Raw genomic sequence first — 22762 nt, forward strand, 5'->3', positions numbered from 1 at the left:
AAAATCTTCCTCTATCTGCAATTCAAAGGTTTTATCACTTTTTTATAAAACATTTGTTTGAAATGCCTCACTATAAAATAAAATTGGTATATTATTTTCACTTAGCTCTTTTATGAATGACACAGAGGAAGAAGATGGCCACCTGTGGTGCAAAAAAAAAAGTTTCCTCTTTCTCACATGTGAATTTATTTCTATCATCCCTAATTTCTAGATAACCTTTTTAATGACTCCCAAGTTGCCTGCTGCCATAGTGATCCATGGATCACTGGACTTTTACATGAGCATCCCAGGACTACACTATAATTGTGACTATGGGATATTAGAACCTCAAAGAATCGAAATGGCAGATAACCCAAAGAAAAGCAAGGTTGAATCATGGAGTAAAACTGAAAGACAGCCTAAAGTGCAAGTATTACATGAGTAGCCCCAAATGATTAAGCACATGAAAATTCTTTAAAATTTTATTGAACTGATTTAAAAGAACTAGAGGAGATCTTTTAGTGGTTTGGACATATCTTTAATGAAGGATTATAGAAACACATGGAGAGGTTGTAATTTAAATAAGGAAGAAAGTACCTACACCAAAGAAAAAAATCATAAATTCATTGAATTATTCCAAAGTTTATACCTGGTCATAATTATTCTTTGCATCCTCCAAGTCCTGGCTCAATAAAAAGTTGAATGAAGGGAAAGAGACATAAGGAACAGATAAATGGATCAAGTAATTTTGCAGATATTCAAAAGTATGTATAGTCGCTCTCCAGAATGCTCTATCTTTTCCTATATCCTAGAATTCTCATACTAATTCAACTTTTGTACACTAACTTTTTTATCTACTTGAATTATCATTTCTAAGTGGGAAGGAGAACTTTTGTTTTTAGAGCTAATAATCAAATCATCAAAGATTACCTGCCTTGCCCAATGTCAAGAGGCAAACAAACATCCTGTTAATAGAAGCTGCACTAAAACAATAGAACTTAGAAAACATAGTATTAGTTTTAATAAAAGTCGTCCTAACAAGGCTGAACTTTTCTGAATTACTGAATAAAATTCATGACCCTGGGATACCAAAAGAAGAAAATGATATTGAGAAAGGAAATCATTTCCTAAGAAAAAATACCATAACTCATGCTCTGAAGTTACAATGTTATTGTAATAGTTTAATGTAATTGTAATACAAAGTTATTAAGTATACAGATGTGTACTGAACTTTATCTTCAGAGAAATATCCATTAGCAAACAGGCATACCAAACCTAAGCAAATTCATTGTGGTTCCAGCTATTTTTTTACTCAAAGATTCTACCATGTTGTAGTAAACTGTAATCCCTTAAAAGGAAAAAAAAAAAAAAAAGTATTTGGTTCTGCAAAGTTCTTGAAAGACGTTTCAATATCAAATTAAAGTATGGCATTGTATCCTTCTTTTACTGGGAAATTGGATGAGAAAGTCCTTTCACCAATTCTCATCTGTGGCTCCAAGAAGTTATAGCACATGTACCAGCCACACTCCTATAAAATGTCTCAGTAGACAAGCTAAGCCAGGTTAAGGGTAACTGACAGGTCTCAAACCCACTGATGACTTAGGGAGGGGTGAGAACAATCCGTTCCAACAACCATGAAAGCAGCTGAAGCAGGCTCCATGGAGTGCTTCAAAGTTGGTCCACCCCTGAAGATGCCAAGGTCATCCACTGCATCCCAGGCCATTGTGTCATCCCGATTTTTGTCCCACTACTAGACTTCAGTGACTCAGGAAGAAAGAATGAAGCTGATAAGTTTGTACAACTGTGCTTCATTTAAAATCCAGCTCAAGCAAGAGTCAAGACATCACCCCATGATGTCATTGGTTCTCTTCAAAAACTAAGGATAAACAGTAACTAGGAAGTTGGTTAGAGAGAAGAGACAGGCATTTTTTTTTTTAAGTAAACTTTAGGTTAGAGCATTAGTGTGATTGACTATAAAAGAAATAATCAAAAAAGGGAAATTAAATCACTAGGAACTGATAGTCACTTAGCTATCTGATAAGAAAAAATAATAAAGGAAACTAAGTCATTAGAGATAATTAAGAATTGAAAAAGGAAATAAAAGAACAACTTGCCAAACTGTTCCATATTTACAAAGTTCCAATTTTTATAGGTCATCAAGTAAGATGAAACTATCCTATTTACTACTGACTGTCCATCTGCTAGATACAAAGATTATCATAAAAGGAGAGAGGGATGGTATGCTCCTATTATTTCTCCTTCATCTAAATTACAACTTGTTTAGCTTCACTTTCCAAGCTTCCCGGTTGTTTGCATTTCCTTACCATGCTATTATATAGGCCAATATCTAAAATGGTCTCTTTCCTTTGAAAAATCAACTTTCATTAAGATCCAAATGGGAATCATTAAAAGGAGGGAAAAGGGGCTTTCAGACAATTTCTCAAGAGAAACAAAGCATGGAACAAAACCAAGAACAAATAAGAATCCCTTTGTACTAAATGAGCAATACATTGCTATATGGCACGTGGCCATAGAGAGGAAATGCTTGATTGGTAAACAAAGGCCTTGTATTTGCTCAATGCTGACCATACTAAATGGAATAGGCAAGTAGGCCAATCTCTGCCAACTCAATCCAAATGCTTTCCTCTATTCAAATTCTAGAACCAGAATCCTAATTTAAAAGTACAATGCTACTTCAATTTTCCAATTATAGCAGCTTATATTTACATATCACTTAAGAGTTTACAAAACTGAAGATCAAAGTGGTAAAGATAAATTGCCCAAAGTCACACAGTCACTTAAGTGGCATAAAGGGTTCCAGATTCAAGAGCTCTTAATCCCAGATCAGTTCTCTTTCCATTAGAGTACGAACTGATACACTAAAACATTAGCAGTATGGGTTGGAACAATAATTCCCAACTTTAGGAAAAGGGATTCCTCCTCCCCTTTAAAAAAAATCATCATTTTTTAAAAATATATCTCTTATTTCCAAATATATCCTGACATGATTTTTTATTATAAAGAACGTAAAAGAAAAAAATGGCAGTATGACAAAACTAACCAATATTCCATATCTATAAACTTCACCAATGCAAAGAGGGGAAGGAGAGATAATCCTTTTCTCCCTTTTTTTAGGTCAATCTTTTTGGTTATTATAATTATATAACACTCACTTATGACTTTCTCTTGCAGTTTTTCCTTGCTCGTATTTATTGTCACTGTGTATATTTGTCTTTCTGACACTGCATAGTTCACTCAGTATCAATGTTAGTTTTCCCATGCTTCTCTGAATTCTTCTTGATTGTCATTTCTTATGATATGATAATCTCATTACATTTATGTCTCACAATTTATTTAAGTATTCTCCAATCACTGGGCACCTACTTTATTTCCAGTTCTTTTACAATATCAAAAGTGTTGCTATGAATATTCTAGTACATATGGGCCCCTTCTCTCTATATTTGACTTTTTTGGTTATATGTCTAATTGTTGGATCTCTGGGTTGCAAATGTACAATTTAATCCTTTTTTCAAGGATAATTTCAAACTGTTTGCTAAAACAGTATGAACAATTCATAGTTTCACCAATAGTGTATTACTGTGTACTTCTTCCCATAATCCATCCAACACTACTTCCTTCTTTTGTATTCTTTGTCAATTTTCTGGGTATGATGCAAAACCTGCATTTCTTTGATAATTAGGGAATTTGACTTTTCTTTCAATCAGTCATGGTCAATTGCAGATCTTTTGAAAAGTATCTGTTCTCAAAAGACCACTTATAAATTGGGAATAATTCTTAGTCATATATTTGTGATGATTTTCCACATATTTGTCCCTTATTAAAGATATCTTATGAAAAGATGTAACTTCCTATTTAATAATTTGTCTGTTACAAGGGAGGGTAATATAAAGAAAAGAAATAAAGGGCAGAGAAATATATTTGAAAATTAAGGTGAAACAACATGACTAACGTAGTAATATGTTTTATATAAATGTACATGTTTAACTTATCTTAAATTGCTTATTGTCCAGGAAGAGGGGGTAAAAGAGGAAGAGGGAAATTTTGGAAGTCAAAAATTTTTAAATGAATGTTAAAAATTATGTTTATATATAACTGGGGAAAAGAAATTAAGGTGACAAAAAACAAAAATGATTTTATTGCTTGGATTTTATTCATGCAAAAGTTTTTCAATGTCATAAAATCAAAATGATAAGTTTTACATTTTGTCATTTCTCCTATCATGGTTTTTTTTTTTTTTTTGGTTATGAACTTTCCCATTGCCTACATGATTGTGTGATTCCAGATCTTAAATGTTAGCCCATGAACCAACGGCTTTCCCTGATGGTTCTGTCTTTTAGAGTTCACCAATCCATGACAAAGACCCATCTAATAAGAGAAATCAGTTATACAATATAATTCATCACACTTGGGAAATCAACTTGAATGTCTCAGTTGTAACCAGGATTAAAATTAGAAAACCACTAGTATATAAGAAAGATATAAAAAAAAAAAATTGCATGAGCTCAAATGAGAAGTAAATCACCTCCTGTATGATCTCTTATGTAGTCACCTTTATAGGAAGAAAAAAATTCTATTTGAAGGATAGAAAAGATCTATCTTGTGCATGAAATATATAGTAAATACTATGAGAAAAGATGGGAAAAATAAAAACTCTGAGTGGGGAATTATTCAAGCAGGTACAATGTGACTGAAACAAATAATACAGAGAACAGAGGGAACATGAAGAAAACTGTGGAAATGAAGAAGCAGTAGATAAAAGAAAGTCATGAATGCCTAGCTAGAGAATTCAGAACTTCATTCTAAAGGCAAGAAGAAACACTGAAGGATTTTGAGCAGATGAATGATTACTGAATCTATATGAAAGAAACATTTGGTAACCAAAGTTATTAAGGCCAAATTAGAGGAGATAGAAAAAACTATAAATTCAGGTGGTTGGGAATGAGTCCAGGACCAGATTGGTGACTGTAAGAGAAAGGAAGAAATTGATTTAAGAATAAGTTAGAGTGACTAAGTCATTTATATATATTATAAGTATACAAATTAAAAATAAAGGACATATGAATAAAGATGCTACCTACATCCAGAGAAATAATTGATGAATCAAATTTTGTAAAGAATAATTTTTAAAAATAAATACTTATTTGTGTTTAATGATAACCATCTCTAGAGAGGAAAGAAAGGGAAAAAATAAGGAAAAAATAAATTTACATCATAACTTTGTTTAGAGAGAATAGCAAGATGTACGTGGTAGATTTTCAATTTTGTGTGAAATCCTCTTTTTTATTGTACATGTTATGGAAATGTTTGTTTTGTTCCGTGCATTGAAAATAAAATAATTTTTAAAGGATGAAGAACATGAGAAATAGTACAAAAGGTAGAATTATTGAGAACTTGGCAATTTAGTCAAATTTAGAAGGTAAAAAGAAAATTACAAGTCAAAAATAAAGGAGGCTTTGAGGATTTCAAAGTGTTGTAATTGGCATAAATAACTAAGTCAAGAGGAAGTTCAGATATATAACTGTTGAGTATCTCCAAAACTCAACAATGTGCAATAAGCAATTGAAATTTTGATATGAGCCTGGGAGAAAGAGATTTTGAGTCACCTGCATAGAACTCATCACTGAAACTCTTAGCAGAAAGGAGATTGCTGAAGGAAGGACTGTAATAATGATAGCTGAGAAGGCTGAAAACAGAACTTTGGACAATGTCAATGTTAAGGAGTTAAATAGAAGAAATGGAGATAGAGGGAAACAAACTTAAGAGAGTATGGCATCGTGGACATCAGGGGACATCAATCGCAAATGACTAGATTGATAAAACCTTTCCTGACAATGCCTTCCATTTGGTTTGTGTATAAGTCTTTGTGTAATACGTTGTCTCCTCTGACAGTCAAAGAGCAAGAACTATTTCATTTCAGCTTTGATATCTCTAATACTTAGCAAGGAGCCTGGTACACTGTAGGTGCTTAATATATACTTGTTGACTGAAAGACAGATCTAAGTCCCTAGTCCTGTGGATTCAATTCTGGACACCGTTTCACAATGATCAGCGAGAATTTTTTTTTTTTTTTAGTGTTTTCAAAGCTACTAGGAAACTATTATATCCTGTCTTCAGAGAAAGGGTTGTCCAGTTTCAGAACCTCCCAAAATTTTACAAAATCCTCATTAAACATCTGCAAAGAGTTTCTAACTAGGATGGGGATGAAAAGACTCCCTCACAAGGTTTCTTGGTGGAAAAAATTTTAAATGTATGTGTGTCTGTCTATCTATATGTGTGTATGTGTATGTATATGTACAGACACATATGTGGGTATATGCATATATATTTCTATACGTGTATAAAATTACTTACTTGGGGATGTAAGCTCTTGAGAGGAGCATTCATTAGGCATATTTTCCCAGTACAGAGAAGCAGCTGGCATAGTGAATAGACACACAACCTTGCAATCTGGAAAACCTAAGTTTCAGTCTCACCTCTGACACTTACTGACAATGTAACCCCTGGACAAATCAGCTAGCTTCTCAGTGGCCCAGGCAACTCTCTAAGACAATAAATAGCTGAACAGATGCCAATCTTTACTGGTTGAGGAAGCTGATGCTACAGTAATGAACTCACAAGTCTGATCTCTTCCTGACATAATTTCAAAAAAAGAATACCTGTTGAGATTGAGGGTAATCAGTCTATTATATAAATGACTGCATGACACTTTAAAACAAAAATGATTAAAAGTAGTGTCCCTGTGCCCAGTTCCATGTTACTAGGGTCAAATCGGAAACTGTGAAGTAATTAGAAAGTAGAGGCCAGACATTCTGCTTTGGGTTTTTATGACTGAACTGCCAAACAACTCCTAGCCAACTTCTCAGAAAACTTTCAGGCACTTTCTCAAATTCCAGCTAAACCATCAACTATGTGGCCCTAGGGACTAAACAGCTCACAGGGTGGTAATGGGATATAAAAATCTGCTAACTTGAGGTCAGTGGCCTAAATTCAGGGGTGTGAAGCTGCAGTAGTAATTTACCACAGATAAAAACTGCTTGAAAGTTTTGATAGCTGAGGACTGATTCCTTCCTGGCAAAGGGGTAACTATATCAAATTAAACATTAACCCTATTAATAAAAGGTGATAAGGAAACTCAAGGAGGTAGCTGCCTTCAGAACCACAGAGAAAAAAAAGTATAAAGAATTTTGTCCTATATAGGCCTATTATGTGTAAAGATAAGAATTCAGTTCATTTAAAAGCTAAGTCTGAACACATAATAGGTACTCAGATGTTCAGAGATTTAGAGCTGGAAAGGAATTTATTGGAGACTGAATACAACAGTTTCATACGCAACATTATTTATTAACTAGCTTATCTATTCTTTGATGAGAACAATGGTATTGTAGAAAATGGTAGACAAAATAGAATTAATTTATTTCCTTTTAGTTCTTGTGCCTAAAATCATGATGTGTGAAATGAAAGTCTGACAAGTTTAAAGGCAAAAGTCACTAAGAGTTCAACTACAGGACTGTTACTGATACATATCTAACCCAATACATCCCCCACATTTTACCTCAGACACAATACCTGTGAGGAACAAGAAAACTGTGTGGGCAGGGGATTCCAGCTCATAGATATTACTCCTACCCTACACATTCACACAAAGTGAATATACCTCACTCAATTCCTACAATACATCTCCTCTCAATCAGGAAATTTCATATGAGAAACAAAAAAAAATATTGAATTTGTAATTTTTAAAAGTGTGAATGTGGGTAATCTTTGTTCCACAGTGTCTATAGCCCTTGTTTCTATACCCTGCTCTGGTCCTGAGTCAGTGAGGCTGCTCAAACTGCTTCAGGCCAGATAAATCTCTGAAAGGGAAAAAGAAAAATTACGCCCACATCATGCAGGTGTTTGCTTGCCTCAGGGACAATTTAGAACATGTATGTACAAGTCAGCTACATGAGAGTATGAACACAAAGAAAAAGCCCAATTTATAAGGCAATTTTGTTAAAATGAGCCCCAATGTTTCTGTGACTCAGTTTCCATATACATAAAAGTATACCTGACAATAAACATTTGGAGATTTTTATATGAAATCTTTCCAGGTCTAAGTTTTCTCTTATATAAAACTGGCCTGGACAATCTCCACAATACCTTTCAACTATAAAATTTTAAATTCTAGAATATTCAAGACAGGCAAAACTTTAATGAAGCATGCTTACTCCATAGCCGAGTAAAGATTTAGAGCCCTGACTTCATTTCCTTCTGGAATGAAGAGAAATAATAAGAGTCTTTGAAAGGCATTTATCAAAGCCCCAAAGCTGTAGGGAACTGACCTTCTCCCGTACTGTTGGTGAAACTGCTGCATTGTTAAAGTTTGTTTTTGCTGTATGTGGCATATGGGGTCTTTTTTTAAAAAATCTATTTTAAAGATCTGAAATAATGGAATTTCAGAAATACACTCCCCTAAGGGAAGGACCTTCAAATGAAAACCTGTTAGGTGGATGGAACTAGTTACCTGAACAGTTTATTTATTTACTGGGTTCAAGACCTGTTGAAAATCTCAGCTCTGCCAAATGACCTGAGACTAAAACCCGGAGAAATATAAACTCCGTAGAAGATCTAAGTGGGCCAGGAGCATAGACTTTTAAATTTTAAGGAGAAGTTCATTCATTGGAGCCCCTTCCAGAAAGGACAGACATGAAATAGGGACTCTTCTGGAAAGGGAGAGGCAAGAAAACCTATGACTTCTCTCATGGCTAAGGAAAAAAAAAAAAAAGACCAGATATCATTCTGAGGCAATAATTGGAGAAATTTAACCGAAAGTACAGAACTAACAGTAACAGTAGACATGACCAACCAAGATTCTAACAAATAGGACAATGAAGGAGTTTAGACTCAAACTCCTTAAGAGCTACAAGGACTGATTTTTTACTTTCTTTGTATTCCTGGCTCTTAGCAAAGTGCCTAGTACATATTAGATAAATGTCTGACTAGCTAAAAAGTATTCCAGAAAACACAGCCTAAAAAGTTTCCCAATCAGTGAATAAGGCATCTCTGAGGTCAGATAGGAAACACTATTAAGTAAAGAGAAGGAATCTCCAAAGAGTAATAGGGAAAAGCTCCTCCCATGTATAAAGTCAGGATTGAGGTGAGATTTTTCAAGAACCCTGACTCACTAAGGGTACTACAGAGTTATAAACATATGAGAGATAAATTTGGAGGCCATATTAGAATTTCCTAGTCATTAGACTATGAATTCTTAGAGAGGGGCAACTGTTTTTTGCATATTTTGTATCCTCAGTGCTGGCCTGGCACACAGTAGATGCTTAAAAAATGTTAACTGACTAATAAAAAGAGACACAGTTAATACTGGTTTCTTTAGTTAGGCTGCTTCCTTCTTCTCTCCCCCATCCCTTTGTAAATCTTTGGACTAGGAATTTCTTGAAGGGGAAGGAAGAAGTTGAGAGAACATTTATATCATAAATCAATAAATATCTCAAATAAGTGTGATGAACATCAAAAAAGTTCAAGAACCCAAAAAACAAAAAGACATAAAAAGAAAGAAAAAACAAGTCCCTGATTTTGACCAGTAACCTAAGAGTTTGAACTCATATTCAACCTTAAAATGCTTTTTGCAAAGGATTCCATATATCAGTCAAGGTCTAGCACCCTGTATATTGTCCTAAAAGGGCAAGGCTAGGTGTTAAAATTCCTTGCAGGTTTATAATCTTTTCTTTTAAGCTGCTGTCTGTTTTTCTGTTAAAATAAGAAATAAAATCCTTCATCAAAATCCCACTTTTAAAAGGGGAAATAATGATTTAATGGATAATAGGGTAGAAGAGAAAAGGAAACTTGCATCTCCTACTCCAAGAAAGTGGAAGAGAAGAACGCAGAGAGGAAAACATGGTAGCAGTAACTGTCAACACAAGGAGTCAAGAACACAAACTTTGAGTCTTTTTAGTTTTGGAAGAAAAATGTACACAAGACATTATATTTCTCAATAGGGTCTCTCGATTCATGGTTTTCTAAGTCATAAATAAAGTCATCTAATGAGTTAGATTGCTAAATTAAAAGCTACTAGAAATCGATATACAAATTACATAGCACTTTATACAATTTTATACATAAAAAGTAATGAAATAATTCACTAGAAAACTTTCTTGAAAATGATAAGATAAATGATTATATAAGTATAAATTCATCTATTGAAAAATACAGTGAAGTGTTTATTATCTAAACAGTTTTTGTATGTTTTGCATTACCAACAGTCTCTGTTCTGATACAAATTCAATTAAGTTAGTTATACTCCAAAGGGCAAGTAATCTAACACACCAGTACTCCACAATAACAGATTATTATAAGGATTTAAATATATAGCTATATCCCAAATTTTAAAATCCCCTGGAAACAAAGCTCTTTTATATGAAATCAACTCTGTTTAAAAGGAAAAAAAAAAACACAAAGAAATTTTCATAAATCACGTAAAGCAGAGGTGCCTCCCTTCACAGCTGCATAACAAAATTCCCTCAGTGCATTGCTCCTATCTGTCCCTGCCCATTGGAAGGTTATGATAAAGTGAGCCTTCTCTTCCCGTGGGTGGCAATTGTCTGTATTATTACTGCATGCTCAAAGTATTGGAATATTACAAAACTAAAAGATGCAATTCAGGACCACTCCCTGAGGAAGGAAGGGCAGAGACCACCAAGGAATATCATTAATCTTTAAACATAGGAAAATACGTATGGAGAATGTGCTTGAGCTGCTAGAAGCTAGTCTGCTCACTCATCCTTGGTATCTCTTACCTGATATTTAATTACCTTCTAGACCTTTGGAAATAAAGGAGGGAGAAAAGAAAATGATCTCTTCCTATTGTTATCTCCGCTCAGCCCCTATTAGAACAATGAACCCCTTCAATTAACAATCTATATGTGGGATATGGCTGTTTATTAATAAGCATAACACTTTTGCTTAAATTGAGGTCCTTTGGAATTTATGGGTGAGAGTAGGTCAGCAATGACCCTCAGATCTGGCAAAGCTTAAAATGCAGATGATATATGATGCAGCATGGGGGTAGAGCTGAGCAGGCCCAGAGCTTGGAAAAAAGAATGTGAAATGTCACTTCACCAGAGCAGCAATAATGGGTGGGGCACTAAGGTAGTTCTTTTTTCCTTCTCTTTCTCTCTCTGCTCCTTCCAAATAGGCCAGAGGACAAGTCCTCTCTCTGACCTACTTTTCATCTCTTTTAGAGGACACAACAATGAAAAAATAATAATAGATAGCCTTTATAGAGTGTTTTAAGATTTTTGAAACATTTTATAAATATCTCATTTGATTCTCATAAGAACTCAAGGTATGAATTCTAACTACATAACTTTTTTTATTATCTACTATGTCTGAAGTACTGTTCTAGATACTGGACATAAAAAGACAAAAACAAAACAGTCCCTGCCTTTAAAAGAAATTACATTTTTCTGGACTTTATTTTCTGAAGAACATAAAGGTATTATTATTTCCAATTCACAGATGAAGAATGTAAGACATAGGAAATGTAGATGATCTCTGCAGGACCAAAGAGTAAGTCAATATCATTGGCAGGATTTAAATCCAGGCTTTCCAAACTGAGTCTAGCACTCCATCTGCTACATACCCTATTACATTCCAGAAAAGGGGAAACTTCCACTTACAGCATACAGCAGGTTCAATCATCCCAGCACTGATGGAGATGCCATATTTAAATTCAAAAAAATAGTTAATCCTGTATTCTGAGAGAACCACTGGCAAAAGAGAAATTCCTGGGTTTAAAATGTCATTGTTATTAAAATTTTGACTATGACAAAAGTTTAATTCAATTCTGAGGTAAAGAAGTTGAATTTCATCTACAAAAAGTTAAATCATATCCATTGTTAGTAAGCATGCTAGATTTTGTTAGGTAGTAGACTATAGGCCAATTACTGATACAACTTCTCTTAAGCAGTTTAAACTAAATTATGATAACTTCACCTTTACAAATTTGACTATCTAATATTTTTCAATACTATTTTATTTTTACTAATGCATTGTTGGTGCAGTTGTGAACTAATCCAATTATTCTGGAAAGCAATTTAGAACTATGACCAAAGGGCTAAAAAACTGTCCATACAAGCTTTGATCCAACAGTGCCATTGCTAGTTCACTATCCCAGAGAAATCATAAAAAGGGGGAAAGAGCCCACATGTATAAAAATATTTACAGCAAGTTTTTTTGAACATAAGGGAAAGTCCATCAATTAGGAATGGCTGAAGAAATCATATTATATGAATATAATGGAATCGTATTTTATAAAATACGATTTTTGTTTTGTTTCTCATGATTTTTCCTTATTGTTCTGAGTGTTCTTTCACAACATAGTTAATGTGGAAATATGTTTAATTTGTATATGTATATTATATGTGTATGATTGTATATATATATGTGTACATGTATATGTACATGTATATGTATATATATATAACATATATCAGATTACTTGCTGTCTTAGGGAAAGAGAGAGGGAAAGAAAGAAAAATTTGGAGCTCAAAATCTTACAAAAATGAATGTTAAAAGCTATCTTAGCAAGTAACTAGAAAAAATCAAATAATACTAAGTAAATATATTTGTGTGTTTATATAAATATATAATATTCTACTGCGGTAATGCATTTTTTTCATCATTCCCTAAAAGAACTTTGCATTTCTATTAAGAAATCTGTCTATAATTGAGCCAGAAGTTTCTTTTCTTTCCTCTTCTCCCAAACTTCCAGACAAATATGTTAAATTTTCTAGCACATTTGAGAGCATTTTCATTATTATTTTCATTTTTTCCTACTACACTCTATTCTTTTCCTTCTTATCTACTTCTTGGTATACCACACCCTTGGCCCCAAAAGCCACAGCTACATAAAACTCAGAAGAGAAAGTGCTCACAACCAAAGTCCTTGGGACTGTTGAATGATTCAACATCAGAAGTAGAAATTACTTTGTCATTTTCATTTGGCATTAAAGAAAATGGGTCCTAAAGTCTCTGAGATCTTTCCACATAATTCATAGTTGATACCTCTTGTATGGATTGTCTTCCCCTATAAAAATAGGAGCTTTTTTAGAGTAGAAACTCTTACATTCCTATTTGTATCACTGACACTTTGTACATTAGTGCTTAATAAACACCTTTTAATTCATTCATTCATTATCTTCCATGTTAAAACACATCCCTGTGCTATCTTTATTATCTCAAGTTGTGGTATGAAGTTTCTGACAAAAAAGTCTACTAATGAAATCCATTAATCCCATGAAACTTAAAAGTATTATGCAATAAAATTCCATATAAATAGCTATATTCTGCAAGACAAGATATGTAAAACAACCTTATCCTTCCTCATTATCTTAAGAATCAATCACATTAAATGTGTTTAGATACTAACATTTGGCTTTAACATTTCCTACACATTGTCTAGGAATTCATAACACATCAAAACATCAATGCAAAGCACTGATGGAAGCAGAGCTGTCCTTCTTCCCACTAGGCTCACTCCATATCTGGCACATATTTTCCCCAAATGGGAAAGTAATTAAGTGTTTGGTTTTAAGGAAGAATTTCCTTTCCATTACTTCCAACTCAGAGAAGGCTGAGTAAATAGATATGCTACTAATGTCAACAAAGGACTGAGATAAGCTGAGATGACAATGTCATATGAAAGTTGAAACCAAGATTTGCCATTACAGACAAATCATCCCAGCCCATAAGTCCGAGTTTAATATGTTCCTTAACTCTTCAGACTGAAAGGCTGACATTCCAATTAACTATTTATTATAAAATAGCAAATTAGCATAGTGGTAGTACAAAGGGCAACTAGGTTCGGTATCAAAGATACGGGGACAAATCTTGGCTCTGCCAGCTCCCTATCTGTGTGACTTAAGCAAAAATAAAGAGAGATATGTATGTGTGTGTGTGTGTGTGTGTGTGTGTGTGTGTGTGTGTGTGTATAATACATACTACATAGTAGTGCTTTTTCATTAAAACACTTAAGATTAATAACTGTGAATATAGCCTCTCAGATACTCATTTGGACTCTCAGAGATCCCAATTAAGTAGCAATTTACTTTACACTATAATATTCAATTTGAACACATTAGAATAAATTGAGCACCCAATAGATACATGCTCAATATGAGCCACAATATAATATGGCAGCTATTTCAGGCTATCATAAAAGCATAGCTTTCAGTAATAGGGAGCTGACAGGCCTATTGCATCTGCCTTAATTAAACCTCATTTGGAATGCTTCATTCAGTTTTGAGTTCTATAGTTTAAAAAGGACAATGATAAATTAAAGAGTTTCCAAAGAAGAGCAGAAATGGTAAGTAATTTAAGTCTATATCACATAAGAACCAATTTAAGAACTAGAGTAATGAAAAGATGGGGAGAAATATGGAGAAATGTTATCTGCTTTAAGTATCTGAAGGACTTCCATGTGGAATTATCTTATTTTTTCTTTAGCCTCAAAGGGCTGAAACAGGAGCATTGGCTAAAAATTATAAAGTGGCTAATTTATGCACAAAGTCAGGAAAGATTTCCTGAATTAATTAGAGCTTTCCCAAAATAGAATAAGCTGGCTGAAGACATTGTCAAATAAAGGATAGAAAAACCACTTGTCAGATATGTTATGATGGCATTTTCTTCAACATGTGAATTGGACTAGATAATTAAAACCCTGAAATTCAAATTCTGTGATATGGAAAAGACATTGGACTAGATGCTAAGGGATACAAAAACAAAAAATCAAAAAGCTGCTGCCTTCAAAGATTTTATATTTTACTGAAAAGTTTTTAAATGTACATAAATGCAAGATAACTTGCTGTTGAAGACAATAACAACAACTGTGAAAGGAGAACTAAACTGAGGTTAGAAGTAATAAAACACATCTGAGGGAGAGATCAATAGGAAGCTCATTTTAGGGATACAGAATTAATTACCTTGTGTAGAAGCAGAAAGGACAGAGGTAGAATAGAGTATTCAAAACACAGTTAGTAGTAGAGTCTGGCTGGAGCACAAAATGAATATAATATAATAATGTGGAAGAAGAATGGAAGGAGCCAGACTTTGAAGAGTCTTAATTGCTGAGCTGTTTATACTTTACACTAGAAAGAACAGTCTTAGTCCAGGTTTTCTAATTGCCCTATGAAATCCCTTCCAGCTCTAAAATTTTGAGACTGGATATAATGCTTTTTGTCAAAAAACACAGGTAGCTGACAGAAATATATGCAATCCAAAGCCACTCCCCAACATATAAAGGGTCAAAGAAGAATAAAAAATTTACTTAAAACCATATGAAACATTTTTCCAAACTACTAAGAGAAATACAGATCAAATCCACTCAAGTTTTGCATCACACATAGGAAAAATGACAAAGATTACAGAAGACTGAGTCACTATTGGATGGATTATGGAAAGACAGGTATACTAATGTAATTTGTATAGAGCTATGAATTGGTTCAACCATTCTAGAAAACAATTTGAAACTATGCTAAGAAAATAACTAACATTCTCATAACCTACAACTCAGAGATCTCACAATATTCTACTATTGGCATATATTCCCCCAAAAGATTAGACAGAAAGATCCCATGGATACCAAAATATTTAAAGCAGCATTGTTTGTTGTAGCAAAGAGCTATAAAGAAATGTCTATTGTCTAGAAAATGGCCAAGAAAATTATACTATATAAATGTAATGGAATATTACCATAATATATGAAATTATGAATATAAGTACAGAGAAACATGGGAAAACTTTTATGAACTGATGCATAAAAAATGAGCAGAAGCAAGAAAAGCACATACACAATAACTATAGCAATGCTAATGGAAAAAATATCAACAAAACAATTGAAACTGAATTCTGTGAAAGTATAATAATCAAGAGTGGACTGAAAGAAGAAATATAAAAAGATACCTTCCCCTCATTCTTTGCAGAAGTGGGGGAATAGGTAGCTATAGATGTGGAACAAAGTATTGTTAAGGACCATGCCTAAGTGAAAGGACAGGTCAATTCTCCAAGAGCCTCCACAGCTGTGGATCATAACATTTGAAGGAGTTGCAAAGCAGCCTTTGCTGACACAAGTATTGTGGACTGGGAAAGAGATAAATTGGAGGCAGAAGGAAGAAGAGAAAGGTCAGAGAATGCAATATCCTCTCAGTGGAGAGGTCAGAAATCAGCAACTGTCCCTCATTCTCCTTGTATCATCATCCTCCTCTCACATGAAGAGATCCATTCTACAGGTCTGAGTTAGACCTCCAGCAGACACTAGCAGGTGGCTCCTGTATCACAACAAAGTATAAATGTCAGACTTTTCCAATGTAGGTTAACTTTTGCTTCATATTTTTCTTTTTTTTTATGAGAGATGATTTTCTAGGACAAGGGAAAGGAAATGTAAATAATATAAAAATCAAAATCATCAAAAATTTTTTTCAAAAATTACATTATGCTTTTAATAACTTCGCAGAAACTATACAGATGTTTTCCAACTAACTTTTTTACATGAGTTATGTATGTTAATATTTTGATGGATCTGTGGTTTACAAAGTACTTAAGATGCACTGTTTTATGTGATGTGGGCATTTACTACAAAATTCAACCCATCCATGCCTTCTCATGCTTTGAAGTTCCTTACCAAATCCAATCATGCAACCCAGGAATTTTGTGGGTGAATGTATAATTGACAAAAGTTAGTTGTCAGCTGAAGTGAATGTTCAGGATCTTAAGTGTAATTTAGTTATGTCTCAACAACAACTACAAATCGATAAGAATACATCTCAAAATGTATAAAGTCAATGGGGAAATAAAATTGAAAATATACATTTTCATTTTATACCCAGGACATTATTATGCACTTATATGTTGCTCTTATATGCAACTTATAGGCACAACATATATAATTGTTCCTTAGTTCTTCCATCAGTGTTTTGTTTGAGCTCTTGCAGAGAAAGAAAGGAAATTTCACTTCCCATGTAAAGTGTCTGTGTAGAGTAGAAAGAGAAACATTTGAACCTAGAAGACCTGGGGCCAAAAACTCAATCAACTACTTGCTAGTTATGTGATCTTGAATAAATTACTTCTGAGTCTTCTCTCTAAATAGAAAATAAGAAGTAACAAGAAGGGAGCAAAAAGTCCTTTTTTGTGTGTGTGGAGGAAGGCAATTAGGGTAAAGTGACTTGCTCAGAGTTACACAATAAGTGTCTCAGGTCCTCCAGGATAGGTAATTTATTCACTACCTAATTTTGCTTGACATCAAGTCAAGTCAATCTTGACATCAAGAAGGCTTGCATTCAAATCCTGCCTCAGACACAGCAGCTATGTAACCCTCAACAGTCTCTTCCTCTCCGTGCTCCAGATCACTTTTTAAGACCTAAAGCTGGAGAACAGTTGTTGACTTGCACTAGTAATAGAAGTTTTCTGGTCCAGAATTCCCTACAACAATAAAAACTCGGTCCAAAGAAACTAAAAAACAAACAAAAAACTTGGAATAGTAGTACTTGTACTATCAAATTTACAACTTGAAGGATCAGATGAGTGTCTATGAAAACTGACATACAAATGTCAATTATAACACAATAGAATGGTCACTTAATTATGCTATTTCAATGAATAAATGTTTTTAAATTTAATTAACATATAAATGGAGACTGACCTGGGGAAGAAAGAATAGCTCCCAGAGATGCTTTTATTAGGATTGAATCAAAATGAGCAATTAATCTTTAAATACTGCCACCCTAAGCTGATACAGCATACATACTAGGCTGCCAACTAATAACTGTGTATTTGGTTTTTTTTTTATTTTCATAAAAAAGGTTATGCTTATAATTACGTAATCTAAAAGTCTTGTTTGAATTTGGTTGTTTTTGGTTTGTTTTTTGTTTTTATTACAGTCTTAATCCAAAGATGTGGATTGTATACTTTAAAAAACACAATTGTTTATTAATCTTTAATAATTTTAACATGTTTATAGATTGGAACTGAAAAACCTTAACTTTGAAGTTCATTGTTGGCCTTAAAGTGGGACTAAAATGGGGAGTGCTAAAAAATTTGGGTACAAATATAGTGACAATTTGTTTAATGTTTTTATACAATTAGAGTCTTTGGCAAAATTGAATAATCTTGTTCAAATATGTTGCTCAAGGTACTAAATAAGAATATTAATATTCCAAATAAGCTCAATGGAGTACACCCACCCATTAGCTCTTAACTCTTCCATATTATAAAAGGACATGTTTTAATCAACTTACATCCCACCTGGGGAAAACCATTTCCAGCACCTACTTATAGTATCTTGCATGAAATTGCTTAGTAAAGGTTTGCTATGTTATTTCATTTAATATATGGATACCACTCCCCTGTGTGCTTTGTATAAACAACTTCAATAGTGTAAAACAAGTCACCTGGATCATATATTCCACTCCATAATTTATTACAAATCCATCAAATAAAACTTTTAAATTGCTTTTGTAAAAGAAAATTTGTAAAGTCCAATTCTATTTTTCTGTCTCTCATATTAAATTATATATTAATTTATTATATTAAGTCTATATTATGAAAATCTATTAATAATAGACTTCTGTACAATCTCACAGTCTTGCAGTCAAATATACATGCTATGTGTCCTCTGAACCCAAGGTAATTTTTTAGTAACAACACCTTTGTAAAACAAAATAAACAAAATGGAAAAAGAAACAAACAAAAAGTCAAACTGCCTAAAATACAACTTCTCTCTCAGGTAACCATAAACCAAGCAATGGGAATAGAAGATCTTCATCTACCCTCCCAGAAACTTGGGGGAAGGAGTTTTACTTTAAAGCATTTTGCCCTTTGACCAAAAACTGTAATATCTCCTTATTTGGGAAATAAAGAATAAGGAAATCATAAATAAATGATGCATAACTAGCACTGTTCCAGGAGAGGTTGTTCAAAGATTGGACTGTTTCCCACACTTACCCCTAATCACAAGAGTTCAGAACTTAACTGGGAAAAGTTTTCCTGAACCTAACAATAAAGCTAAGATTACATTATTTTTTTCATAATAATCTTTTGACATGACTAAGCAAAACCCACATAAAATAACATTACTTTTATTTTACTGTTATTATTTTAAAATATTTTTTCAAACCTGTAAAATTCTCATTTGAAAATTGAACAAAATCTCATTTTTTTAAGCAGTGGGTAGGGACCACACTCATTCCATTAAAAAAAAAAAAAAAAAAAAGATTCCCTTCAAAAATGGAATTTGGTAATATACCCTAGGAAAACACTACAAGAGCTGGAAAGAGACTGAAGGATGCTTAAATTTCCACTGTGGAACAAATTCTGACTTGGGGGTGGGGGAAAGGGAGGGGAGACATGGGATGACTGCCATAGGGTGGGAAGAGAGAAAGACAGGCCAGAGGGGAAACACCCTACTAGGGAAACCCAAGCAGGTCCCTAGCTTTTGAAATGGGGAGGATCAGAAAAGCTAGCCAGAGAGAGAGAGAGAAAAAGAGACAGAGACAGAGAGACAGAGAGAGAGAGAGAGAGAGAGAGAGAGAGAGGAGAGAGAGAGAGAGAGAGAGAGAGAGAGAAGAGAGAGAGAGAGAGAGAGAGAGAGAGAGAGAGAGAGAGAGAGAGAGAGAGAGAGAAAGAAAGGAAAAGGGAGAGGGAGAGAGAGAGAGACACCCAGAAGGGGATATCTGAGTAGGTTATTAGCCACCTGTCACATCAGGGAAAAGCCAAGAAGGCAATATTTAATGGTGAGACTAGACTGGCATATGGGGGAAGTTAATGTGTTTAAAATACATTTTAACAGGCAGAAAGTTACTGACATTGAAAGTTGCTGCCACCAACTGGGCATCACATAACTTTGAAACTACCTGTTGTCAGAATCATTTTTATTCTATGAGACCAGCAATTTCATAGAAATTGCACATACTTGGGCTTTTGTCATAAATAAGAAGGTTCTAAAAAACTATTGAATTGCATAAAATATCAGCAATTACCAAAAAATATGGAAATTTTTCTATTACTGGAAATGTTTATGATCATTCTTGACTCAGGGAATCCATTTAAAGGTCTATTCAACTAGAATTTTAATTGCAGTACAAAGTAAAATTTTTAAAATTAAATTATAATAAATTAAAATTATTTTAAAATAAAATGAATTAAAATTAAAAGATATCTTTTTAAAGTCAGCTTTTAAAATACTTGTATTCTACTTTAAATTTTTGTCTAAAACATAGTTTGAAAACTATTCAAAATTAATCATTCTAATCTTTATTATACAATAGAATCTATAAGTATCTCCACAATAATAGCAACAAATAGTAAAACTAATTGTGTAGTATTCTGACCTTTAAAAAAAAAAAAAAGATTTATAACAATGATGGTTCCTAGGGACTTCTTGGCATAATTTTTTTAATTAAAGAGAGTCAGTCTTCCTAAAAGGAGTCAGTGCCTAGTTTCAGAAATGTTAATAGTTTCCATTAAACAACAAAAGAAAACAGTGTTTAGTTTCAGTTCTCAAACTATGGACCTGGATCCCCAGGGAGAATATAATTGTTAATGGCAGGATATGGACAAAAAAGATAAGGGTTCTGATCAATCTTGATGACCCCTCTGAAGACTGACATATTTCTGAAGACTCTATTACTTTCAAAAATAAAAAAAACCATAAAAAATGTACTCTGATTAAATTAAATCCTCTTAAATATTTAAATCAACTTTTAAATCCATGTGATTTAAAATTGTAATATCTTACACAAAGATCAAAAAGGTCAGGGAGAAATGAGGTTGGAAAAAAGTTCATATGCCATTAAATCTGGTCATACAAAATTATATCAGGGTAAATTTAAATTTCATCATAGTCTCAACAGTTGAATTGTTATCAATAAACTCAGTGGGAGCATGTTAATCAGTGGAATTTCCTGGGTTTAGGATCCAAAAATTGTCCAAACATCTTGGATATGACAAATCCAAGCACTGAAATCTAAATCTAGCACTGAGCCAGTAACAGTATGTAGAATTCAGAGGTGCCAGTTTAACTGTTCATTCAAAATTGTGATAGCACATAATGAAAGCAAAGTCAAAGTAATTTCTCATCTACATACTAGTGCACCTCCCCATATACAGCAAGGTCACCCAAGTTTATAAGTGATACATAAGGACTATAATGATTATGGCTAATGCTAATAATAAGGGTTTGAATGATACCTAAATTATAAGGAACTTTACAGAAAAAAAATCAGTGTATAAATATTTAAACATCTAAATATTTAAACTATATTTATTTTACAGATTCATAAGATTTAAAAAGAATATCCAAAAGTTATCCAACCTTTCTAGTCTCAGTTTCTCCATCTGTAAAATGAGAGTTAGACTATATAACTTCCAAGGTGAACTTCTAAATTCCAGTTCAAAAATCTATGATGTTATGATCTAGCATGCATGACTCTGCTTCCATGAAGATATGCACCTAAGCAGTAAGAGGTAAGATTAGATGAGTTTCTATAATTAAACTCAAAATCTAACAAAACTTTTGAAAGTAAATATTTTCTGTAACAGATATTAAAAACCTACATACAATTATGAGCACACATACACATATACAGTATATAAACATATACTTTATATGTATATGTAATTTAACAGCTTGCTATCACAATTTACATTGACAAACTCTAGCCTAACCATTAAGAGAAGTTCTCAAAAATACCTTTGTGTTCCCTATATGATCATGTGAAAAGAAATGTTACTTTGATAACTTAGATCTTGCACTTCCAGACATAGCTTTTAGGTAAGACAGGTAAGATAATTTAATTCTATATCCTCCCTTTTATTCATTTTCCTTCTTCCCCTAAACATAGTACATCTGCATAGAGCAAACCAGTGAGAAACTTTGCCCTAAACAATAAGATCCACCCATCTCAGGCTCAATATGGAATCTTGTTCCTTATTTCCAGAGATAACTTCAACCTACCCACCAATCAGGTCCCCTGGACTCAGCCTCGGATTAGGTTCCTTTTTACTGGCCTACACTCTCTGGTCCTCTCTACTAGCCTGATTCGTTCTAGCTACTACTGTCTAAAAAAGAAAAGAGAGCCCCTATTTCAGACACCTCGAAAAGGTGACACAGATACAAGTTAAATAACCTTTCAAAGATCAGCAGTACCCAAAACTAACCCTTCTTGGGGCAGAGACTGAAAGATCTTACTTTCAGCAATCAGTGGTAACACTCTCCCCCAACATCTCCCCCACACACACCCCACCCCCGGTCCTTTGAGGTTTCCTTTGGATGGAAGAACTCAAAAAGAGAGACAAGGGACCGGGTGACACACAAAACAAGGTAGCCTATCCAGTTACCCTTTGAGCGCATCGTGTCCTCCTCCACCTCTTCTCTTTGCCCGGCTGGCTCTGGTTTCCTTCACATTCCCAGTCTCCGAATTCCCTTCAGCACCATGGCTCGTGTAGGAAGACAAGAGCACTGTAAATCCCAGGGCTAGCTCCAGCAGACCCCTTCTCCGCATGGTGCCGATCAGCCGCGGGCTCCCTCCCTCCCTCCTCCTCCTCCTCCTCCTCCTCTTCCTCTTCTGCCTCCTCCTTCTTCTCCTGCTGTGCCGGGCTGGGGCTGGGGCTGCTGCTGCTGCTGCGCCCCTGAGCGCGCAGCTCTGCTGGGGCTCCTCGCTCCGCACGGCTCGTTCCCCTGGGCCCGAGCGCCTCCCGTCACCCTCCAGGCACCGCC

The 22762-nt window shown here is 34.1% G+C and overlaps 1 protein-coding gene across 1 annotated transcript in view; it reads right to left on the bottom strand.

Moving 5' to 3' along the window:
- Positions 1-22556, bottom strand: part of FBN1 (fibrillin 1) — a 274426-nt gene extending 251870 nt beyond the window's left edge. Inside the window, exon 1 of the mRNA XM_051980617.1 lies at positions 22384-22556. Coding sequence (XP_051836577.1) covers positions 22384-22547 — 164 coding nt within the window. The 5' untranslated portion in view covers positions 22548-22556. The remainder of the gene's footprint in view (positions 1-22383) is intronic.
- Between the last annotated feature and the right edge of the window lie 206 nt (positions 22557-22762).

The sequence above is a fragment of the Antechinus flavipes genome, chromosome 2 (genome assembly GCF_016432865.1).
Source record: "Antechinus flavipes isolate AdamAnt ecotype Samford, QLD, Australia chromosome 2, AdamAnt_v2, whole genome shotgun sequence".
In the NCBI taxonomy this organism is placed as follows: domain Eukaryota; kingdom Metazoa; phylum Chordata; class Mammalia; order Dasyuromorphia; family Dasyuridae; genus Antechinus; species Antechinus flavipes.